General features: G+C 40.9%; 1 protein-coding gene across 4 annotated transcripts in view; it reads left to right on the top strand.

Moving 5' to 3' along the window:
• Positions 1-273: 273 nt before the first annotated feature.
• Positions 274-10514, top strand: part of LOC111871334 (medium-chain acyl-CoA ligase ACSF2, mitochondrial) — a 24940-nt gene continuing 14699 nt past the window's right edge. For all 4 annotated transcript variants that reach the window (XR_004513755.1, XR_004513756.1, XM_023864362.2 and 1 more), the window contains exons 1-6: positions 274-374; positions 2895-3066; positions 5255-5383; positions 6153-6379; positions 7925-8042; positions 9904-9999. Coding sequence is in view for 2 of the 4 variants with exons in the window: in XM_023864362.2 (XP_023720130.1) it covers positions 358-374; positions 2895-3066; positions 5255-5383; positions 6153-6379; positions 7925-8042; positions 9904-9999 (759 nt within the window). In the remaining 2 variants the exon portion in view is untranslated. The remainder of the gene's footprint in view (positions 375-2894; positions 3067-5254; positions 5384-6152; positions 6380-7924; positions 8043-9903; positions 10000-10514) is intronic.

Genomic DNA, 10514 nt, shown 5'->3' with positions numbered 1-10514 from the left:
TCGCATTGCGTATAATGATAACAATATAAGCCTTAGTGAATTACAAAATAATGCAGAGGCTCCGGTGTAGGTTCTTGCAAAATGTTCAGTTTCCCATGACGATATGTACTTTAACCGTTGTTTTTGAACAAATATTTACTCCACAAATTTAAAAAAAATATATGATATTACGACACACACGTGCATAAGGACAACTAAAAAACAGTTGATACAAAAGACGTTTAGATTAGTCATGATACATAATCATAAATTCCACGTTTCCGCGATATGCCTGAAGGATCTGTTATATGATACTTCACAAAAGCGAAGCTGGGAAGGCTAACAGATCAATTCGAGTGGGACATCCAACGAGTCAACATGAGTATCAGTGTCAGGTAGGTTAGGTTAGGTCAGGTTAGGCCTGTAACCTCAGAAAACAGAAAATTTAGATTTTGGAATTAAATTATGCGATATATCCACTCTACATTCTAGTGGGGAACTGCAGTAGTTTATATCTATTAAATATTTCTTTAATTTTGTATGTGGTTCTGTATGGTTGTGAAACTTGGTCTCTGAAATTAAGGGGGGAACATAGACTGAGGGTGAGAACAGGGTGCTGAGGAAAATATTTGGACCGAAGAGAGATGAAGTGACAGGAAGTTGGAGAAAACTGCATAATGAGGAGCTTCATAACTTGTACTCTTCTCCAGGTATAATTAGAATGATTAAGTCAAGGAGGATGAAATAGGCAGGGAATGTAGCACACATGGGGAGAAGAGAAATGCATGTAGGATATTGGAGGGAAATCCAGAAAGAAAGCGGTCACTAGGAAGACTTAGACATAGATCGGAGGATAATATTAAAATGGATCTTAGAGAAAAAGATTATTGGTGGGAAAGGCAGAAGGAAAGAGACCAAGTAGGAGGGTGAACAATATTAAAATAGATCTAAAGAGATAGGATTGAATGGTATGGATTTGGTTGATTAGGCTCAGGATAGGGATCAGTGGAGGGCTCTTGTGAACACGGTAATGAACCTTCGGGCTCCATAAAATATTGGCTTCTCAAGAAGGCCTCAGCTCCATGGAGTCATTATTTTTAATAATTATGAGTGAAATGATCGGCAGACAGGCCAGGTAGGGAGAAAATACCTGAGGAGCCGAGTCAGTATAGTGAATAGGTTACGGGTTCGAGGGCCGAGGAGTTCGGATTGAATTTCAGACAGATGTTTCACTTCTCAACAGTGTCCAGACCAGATCTGGAGCCCGTCAGGTTTCCTGTCCAGTGGGCGCAGTAGTTCCTTCGGCGGGATGTGAGCCCCAGCCCTCACCACAAACCAGTATCGAAATTCATTCTCACATACGTCTTCATAACCTGGCAGAGGACAAGTTGACTCAAGCCGAAATATTTTAACGTTTATTTCGAAGGTCCCTTGTTCAATTCTATACAGAGTAACATACTAACCTGAGATCTCTGCCGTTTCCTTTAAATTGTCCAGACAAATTCTCTAATATGACGTTAAATTATTCACCAATATTCTGATCATTCGAAGCTAAAAGTCTGAGCTACCGACAGTATCGTGAAAGAAGCGAAATTTTCTTGTGGTTTTTCCTCATTAAGTCCAGGCACAATTTAATGAATTTTTGTTTTTGATCGGAAAATTTAGCGTAGTTAGTTGAGGCACTATGCTACAAGCCGGAAGGGCGAGGGTTCGAATCCCGATGAATTGGATATTTTCAATTAACCTAATCTTTCCAGCCGCACTATGGCCCTGGGGCCGACTCAGCCTCTAACAGAAACGAGTACCAGGAATAATCTTGGAGGGTAAAGGGCGGCCGGCTCGTAAAGCTGACAACCTTACCGCCATCTGTGAGCTGACTGTCTAGAAAATGTGGGAATGTCAACGTCTCATAACTCTATGGACCTTCACGGCCTGTTATAGGGAAAGCTCCGGTATTTCTATCTTTTAAGTGTATAGGCTCTTTGCAGACAGGAAGATGGTGAAATAGCTACAGACACTCTTGAAAATGTCGTGAAAAAAGCAATAATTTCATACATTGCTGCATCATAAAGCCCAGGGACAATTTAAAGAATTTTCGTTTTGGATCGACAAATGTATAGGCTGCTTTCTGGCAGGAAGTTGGATGGGTAGAGGCGGACAAATGGATTCCTGTGCGATAGGGTAATGCGGTTAACTGGGGGCTAGGAAGGACAAATGACTTCATTATTTCGTTTTTTCTCAGTCAGTACAGTGAATAATCTACAGGCTAATGATACTTGGACTGAGCCTCCCGTGTTAAGTAGAGATTACCCCAGTCAAGACCGACACTGGGCCCCACTCAAATTCCTGTCCAATTCGTATCAGGGGCTGTTTCTCTTAAGGTAAAGTGACCGAGGTTAAGAATACATTGAGCTATACCCCCATTCCCCCATACGCCTTCATGACATGTCAAGGTAAATCTATCCCCGTACCAGGCCATGAAGGCCCATAGGAATGTGAGACGTCGAGGCTCCCACATTTTCTAGACAATCGGCTCACAGATGGCGGTGAGATTATCAGCCTTACGCGCCGACCTCTCTTTAACCCCCAGGAAAATTCCTGGTACTCATTTCTGTTAGAGGCTAAGTCGGCCCCATGGCCATAGTGCGGCTGGAAGGATTAGGTCAATTGAAACAAAATAGAATGACCTAATCGGGTATCGAATCCGCGACCTTCCGGCTTCTAGCCTAGTGCCGCAACCAACCACGCTACCCCGTGCCCCCTTCATGTCATATAAATAAATACAAGAACAGTTTAATCTCACACGATGCGTCTGATCTGCTACATGTCCCAAAGCTGTTGTTACATCGTAATTCAGTTCGATATGGAGTGCTATAAACTAATACTAGTATTTATATTTCCCCTTTTTTTTACAGAGAATCCAGTAAGCAGAAGCCAAGTTACTGGCATAGCGTTGGGACCGAACCCCTGTCCACTCTTACGCTGGGCCAACTTGTAGACATGGCTGCCGAGCGCTGGGCCGATAAAGAAGCCGTGAAATCTCTTTATGAAGGGCGCAGTTTTACATTCAGAGAACTCAGGGACAAGGTAGTTGACTGTTGTAATAAGGGCAATGTTCCATCTCTTACATAATTTGTCGTTTTGTGCAATTATTGGGGCTCTTCGGATGATGTTCCCCTTTCTAAGAAAGGGCAAATCATCACGCGAGGACCTATGCGCTACCGTGTATGTGTCACATCACAAGACGCCGGTTAAAGTAACCCCTAATCTTCGGCCATATATCTACAGTGTTTTTGATATTGTTTCTTTGGTTAAAAAAAACGCCTGTTTCCTTAAAGTATACGTATATATCTTATTGGAGGCACGCGATAATGTAGTTGGTTGAGGCACTATGGTACGTACAAATCAGAAGGTCTTGGGTTCGAGTCCCGATGAGGTCATTGAATTTCCAATTAACCTATTCCTTCCAGACGCACTATGGCCATGGGGTCGACTCAGCCTCTAACAGAAATGAGTACCAGGAATCTTCTTGGAGGTAAAGGGCGGTTGGCGCGTAAGGCTGACAATCTCACCGCCATCTGTGATTCGGTTGTCCAGAAAATGTGGGAGCCTCGACGTCTCACAACCCTACGGGCCTCCAGGTCCTGTTACAGGGATAGTTTTATCTTGTACATATATATATATATTATTATTATTATTATTTTCCTTTATCTTGTTCGTAAATTTATACTTTCTAATTTCCTCTCCTCTTCTTTTCTTTGTGATTTTATTATTATTTTTAATTAAATGTTGTGTCTCGCTTTATTTTATTTCTCGTCTCAATTTTTTTTTTCCTTTGTTTGCTTCCCATATTATTTATCACTGCAAATCTGTCCCATGTTCCTCTTCATATACATTCTTTCTTTGTTTTCTTAATTCCCACTCCTTTCTTCCCTTCTCATTTCACATTTTATTCTTTATCCTTTTAATTATTTTTCTATATAATATTTTCTTGTTGTCATACATCGCTTTATGAGGCCGTGCCATAGCTCAAGCGGTTAGTCGCTGGTTTCCCACCGCGGCGGCCCGGGTTCCATCCTGGGTCTGGTCAAGTGGGATTTGTGGTTGACAATGTGGCGCTGGGGCAGGTTTTCTCCGAGTACTTCGGTTTCCCCTGCCAATCTTCATTCCACCAATTGCTCCACAATCACCCTCACCTATCATCTGGGGCTGGTACAATAGGCCAGAAGTGGCCGCAATACAAGGGACTTAGTCCCACTCCACTAGCAATAAAAAAATACACCTCTTTTTCATCATCACATGTTCCTACCTCTGTCGTTTTTATTTTGTCATCTTCAAATTACACTTTGGTTTTGTTATTTTGTTTAAATTCTTAATATTGTTTCTTATTGTCTTCTCACTTAATCTTAATCTTCTTGTTATTCTTTGTGTCAATTTTTCTTTTTTTCCATATTTTGCTCTCTCTCCTCATTCTCTTCTTTGTCGGATTTGCGTTCTTTCCTCATTGCCGAATTCTCCTCTTTGACTTTCACATTTTCTTTGTCATAATCTTTTTCCCAGTCTGTGCCTTCATCATCACCTACTCCTTCACTTTTTCTCCTTAATTTAATCTTTTCTGATTCACGTATAAAGGTCAAGATCCACTGCCCTCCATTGCGACTGCCTGTCCATTCCCCTTCAAGCACCTTTATCATTCACCTTCCTCCTGCCACTTAAACCGGGATTAATCTCGAGAGATTCTCGATTGCCTTAATTTGTACCTGATTCCTCGAGGTTATGTTGCTCTCACTACAGAGACTTAGCGTAGAGCTTATATCTTACTACACGTTATCTGTCATCAAGATGGACTCATCTCTACAGTAAGTCAACAGGTTTCCTTTAGTCACTTAATTTCAGAGAATCTTATCGGAAATAAGATTATCGTAAAATTCTTGAGTAGCTGCAGAATTGTCGGTTCCTCAAGAAGGGCTCAGCTCCGTGAGTGAAGTACGTTACAAAAATGTATTTGAATAGAAAATTATTTGTTTAAAATTTGTTTACGCTCTGGAATGTGATTTGAGGGAATAAAAAAAGACATTTGATTTAGAAATCCAAACAAGGTTTCAGGTATCACAATATTCCCTGCAAAAACAGAACAGAGTAATAGGCATGTTAGTTGCTCCTCAGTTTGTTTTACACGGTAACAGCAGTCAGTCACTTTTACCGGGCATGAAACATGCAACTCGGCAGTTATGTAGTCTCAACTTCAACGTCTTCCATCTGTTGTCGATTTCAGGCCGATCGCCTTGCCGCAGGGCTCCTGCAGCTGGGTCTCAGCCCCGGAGACCGACTTGGAATCTGGGGCCCTAACTCCAGCGACTGGTTCATCTCCAGGATTGCCGCAGCGAGAGCTGGGTTAATAGCCGTGAGTACCTGTGGTCTCTTCACTGCCCTGTTGACTTCTGGAGAGGAAACGCTGGAACACCCACACCTAGTTCAGTCGCACTTGATCCTGACAGAGCTCTCAGCCTTCAGACCTGAAAGGATGTGCGGTAGATGATCCAAGCAACAGTTTCTAACAACTTCAGTTTCATTCTTTTCAGAAGGACAATTGTGTTGACTGCCTCTGTGGTCTAGTGGTCAGAGCTCCTGGCTACAGATTTTCTGAGAAGTAGTGGGTCTGGAACGGGGTTCACTCAGTCTCGTGAGGATAATTGAGGAGCTATTTCAAGGAAATGTGGGCTCCTGTCTAGAAAACCGACATTAACGGCCGTGGGGATTAGTTATGCTGATCACGCGACACCCTCTACCCAATAAAGTTGGCACTAACTTCGCCGACAAGCAGTGGTCTACCTGTACACAAACACAGAAAAACGCACATACACAAACAATGAACAAACAATACCTTGAATGGTATTCGAACCCACGATCCCGGCCTCCGAGCGAGCGAAAACATAGTATGGCTTAGACCGCTCGACTACCGTGACCGGCTCAGAAGGATCTTAGATTTGTTTTAATAATTTTCGGTGTGATCTATTTAACAGTACACCAAATAATTATAATGATAATAGTAACAGGTTCTACCAACAATAGTAACAACTTTAATAATATTATTAATGATCTGTATCTGTAGAAAAACGGAAGAGCTGTTCCCAGACGATGAAAACAGCTGTAACAATATTAACGTGCCGTAGGTACTAATGGACCCTGCGTACCAGGGGCCTCAGCTGCTGCACAGCTTCAACAAAGTGGACATTAAGGCGCTCATCTGTTCAGAGTTCTACAAGACAAACAGCTGCTACCAGATTGTGCGTACTGTAATCCCTGAACTGGACAACTGCCCGGAGTCCGGGATCGAACTGAGGTGCTCTAAAGCTCCATCACTGAAAGCACTGATCCTCATGAGCGAGAAAAAGTATCGGTAAGTCCTAATCCCAGATGCAGAAAACAGGATTCTGAGACCTGTACAGGCATTTTGTTGCTTGATGAGTGAGGCGTAAAGGAAATATTAATTTAGTATTATTATACAACCAGAAGTCCGGATAGCTCAGTCGGTATAGCGACTGGCTATGGGCTGGACAACAGAGGGGTCGGAATTCAAGTCCCGGTAGGATCAAGAACTTTCTCTTCTCCTCAGCGTCCAGACCGGTCCACACAGCCTCATATCCAATGGGTACAGGAGGCTTTTTCCCTGGGGATAAAGCGGAAGGGGCGTGAAGCTGAACACTTACCTCCAAATAGGGCCGAGGTCAAGAAAATGTGGATCAATACAGCCACTCCCCCATACGCCTTCTGGCGTAGTGCTTAATTAGTTAAGCACAGGAACAACTCTACCTTTACTTTATTATACAACCATCAACACAACAAATTCGTAATAAATAACCAATATTATTGTATTATAATTCGTAGGTAAAGTTGTCACTGTGCTTCAGCATTTAAGCACTACATATAGAGGAGAAATAAAGAAAGAAAAATGGCCGTGTCATAGGTCAGGCGGTTAGTCGCCGGCTTTCCACCGTAGTGGTACGTGTTCGAGCCCAGGTCAGGTCATGTGGGGTTTATGGTGGGGAAAGTGGCACTGAAGCAGTTTTATTCCTAGTACTTCGGTTTCCCCTGCCAATTCTCATTCCTCCGACTGCTCCACACTCATCATCTATCATCCGGGGCTGGTACAATAGAACAATTAGTGGCCGACGTACCAAGTGGACTCAGTCTCACCCCACCCCAAGAAATTAAAGAATAAAATAAAATTATTCTAGCATCGAGGAAAGGAAGATTGGGGTGCATATGTTACAAAATTTTATTCAGAGGACAAAGTGGGGAGAAGAAGATTTATATAAGAAGTGTTTAGAATTTAATGAGAAATTACCTTATAGATGAAAATTAATTTGTACTAACAAACGTTATTTTAGAGATATGAGAAAATGTTTACTTAAATCTAAACTGGAAAATAGAGTAAGTAAGATTTCGAATTTGAAGCATTTAGAGAATAAGAAAATAAAAATTATATAAATTAAATGACACTAAATTTAACTAAATTAATTTGAGGACCGGAACGACCCTGGGAAAAGAGGGTATGAAAGGATTATTATACGGCTCAGTTCATATAAATAAATTAAATGGATATGTACCACATGTTTCAATCCAATAAAATGTAGCGCTGCTTCTAGGTTATGTTTATTAACACACGTGAGAGTAGTAGCATTCCATCCTTTATTTCACGACGATTAGTCAAGTTATTTTTTATTTATTTAAACTGCAATTGGTCTTTTACCCGGTGGCAGTGATACAAGACACAACACACAAATAACACACATCACACAAAATAACAAACCACACTCAAACAAAACAGAGTACACAAAACTACACAAACAATGAAGGACACACTACACAAAATGTATACAATGCCCTCTTACTAATTTACACGTATTTCCTGTATTCTAAAACTGAATTCTATTCATTTCAGAGGAGCATACAGACTCAGTGATATTATGGCATCTGCACGTCCAGAAACTATAAGGATAATTCAAGAATTACAGACGAAAATACAACCTGATGAAGGATGCGCTATCCAGTTTTCATCTGTAAGATTTCAGGAAAATCCTATAGTCAGTGGTTGCTGGATTCATACGAAAGATACTCCCACACTGCAACAATAGTGTCCTCTGTCTGAAACATCTTTGAGATTAGGTCGTCATCAGACGTCATTGCGTCATCGTTTGAAAATTATTAGATTATCTTTTCATCATAAGGTGGGGCTCGAAATCCCCATATCAGAGATTCCATTTAACACAGAGGACTTTTTTCCCCGGAAGGTTGCGAACTGGTGATACGATCTACCGTCAGAGATGTTTCACACACAGGGTTAAAGAAATGTGTTGAAAACTGAGAAAAGACTGAACATGTTACTCTCAAAAGTTGGTATCTCTTACCAAAGTACATGGCATCACATACCAGGAGATGTAGTACAATTTTGGTTATTTTACAGATGACGCAGAATTCAACTCAGCAACTATAATCATTGTAATTTATTTATTATTCAGGTTATTTAACAATGCTGTCAGTAACTAGAGCTGCATAGTCCAGTGCTTCAATAGCAGTGAGAGTAGAGAAATTCTTATATCATTTTCTTGTCAAAATCAGAAGCGAATTTTGGAAGACAACCATATCATGAGAGGTTAAAACCAAGTGGATTTAAATGATCTAACACATATAGGAACTTTCAACTCCATATATATATATATATATTTTGAAAGCTTTAATATTTTTACTTACTTACTTACTTACTCATGGAGTTCAGCCCTTCTTGAGGAGCCGCCAATTCTGCAGCTACTCAAGAATTTCACAGCATTTTATGGAACCAGAAGGTTCATTATCGTGTTCACAAGAGCCCTCCACTGGTCCCTATCCTGAGCCAGATCTATCTAATCCATACCATCCCAGCCTATTTCTCTAAGATCCATTCTAATATTGTCCACCCACCTACGCCTTGGTCTTCCCTGTGGTCTCTTTCCTTCTGTCTTTAACACCAATATCCTATACGCATTCCTCGTCTCCCCCATTCGTGCTACATACTTTAATTGTGTAATATCTCTATTCTTATTATAACATCCTATATTTGTAACATGCATTTTGTAATTACCTCCATTATTATTTTAAATACAAATTCTTGTGTACTCTAATATTTCTAATATTGTTTTATAATTTAGTTTTTCATCATGACACAAGGCACAATTTGTCTGCAACTTTTATAACATAGGCGCGTTGCACCACAAAATGGATTCATATTGCGGTTCAAATTAACTTTATCGTATATATTATATACACTACCTGATGAAGATCCCATGAGGAACGAAACACGTAGCGGTAAGCAGTTAAATTCAATTTATGTGATATCGATTTAAAGGCAATGCCACTTTTCTTGTTGTGTTGACGGATACATTACCTAACCACATAGACATATACACAAACGGCAAGATAGTAATTATTTGGATTAAAGAAATACGGTGTGAAAATATGGATAAGCCTGATCTGTGGCGGACTCTTGTGAACAAGACGATGAACAGTCGCTTTATATAAAGAGCATGGAATCTTGTCAATAGCAGAACGCCTCTTATTCTGTCAAGAATCTCTGTTCTGTGAATTTAAGTTTGTTGTGGGTCAACATGGCCGCGCCATAGCTCAAGCGGTTAGTCGCTGGCTTCCCACTTCGGCGGCTCTATCCCGGGTTTGGTCAAGTGGGATTTGTGGTGGACAAAGTGGCGCTGGGACAGGTTTTCTCCGAGTACTTCGGTTTCCCCTGCCAATCTTCATTCCACCAATCGCTCTACAATCACCCTCACCTATCATCTGGGACTTGTACAATAGGCCAGAAGTGGCCGCAGTACAAGGGACTTAGTCCCACCCCACTAGCAATAAATCTAATCTCTTATGCTTCTCTGGTAGGGCACAACGGGGTCCCCAAAAGGAGCACTGCTAAGCAACCACAACATCGTTAACAACAGCATGATGCTTGGACGTCGAATTGGTCTGGACGCAAAGGTTCGTCTCTCGGTGTTGTTTCCGAAATATTAATGATAAATTATAGAATATAGGATTTAAGGTTCTCACAGAGGTGGTTATGAAAACTTCCATAACGTCTTATGTTCTGTTGAAAATTAACCAGTGTTTCGGAGGATCACGTCGCCTCTATCTTCAGGGTCGAATGATGAGTTAGAAACCAGTATGAAGCTGGTAGTGAGCAAGCACTTCTTGCTACCTGCTAGTTGTTCTTGCTTCCTTCTTCAGGGAAGAGGAAGCCAAGGAAAAACCAGCACGAAGAAATAAGTAACCAAGCTGCCTGCTAATTGAAGAATGAAATGACATGTTTCTCCGAAACGTCGGTTGACTTTAAACAAGCTAAATGGCCATATATCACAGAAGATAGAAATCTTCAAGTATTAAAATACTTTTTTTTTTCATCTAATGCTTACATATTTAACTTACTAATATTATGAAGAATGTTTTTTCTTGGATGTGGCACGCATGTAGATCTTGTGTGAACGACGTTTCGGAGG

The sequence above is a fragment of the Cryptotermes secundus genome, unplaced genomic scaffold (genome assembly GCF_002891405.2).
Source record: "Cryptotermes secundus unplaced genomic scaffold, Csec_1.0 scaffold2568, whole genome shotgun sequence".
NCBI classification, from domain to species: Eukaryota; Metazoa; Arthropoda; class Insecta; order Blattodea; family Kalotermitidae; genus Cryptotermes; species Cryptotermes secundus.
Note: the sequence above shows the minus strand (reverse complement) of the source record. Positions and strands in the feature narration are given on the sequence as shown.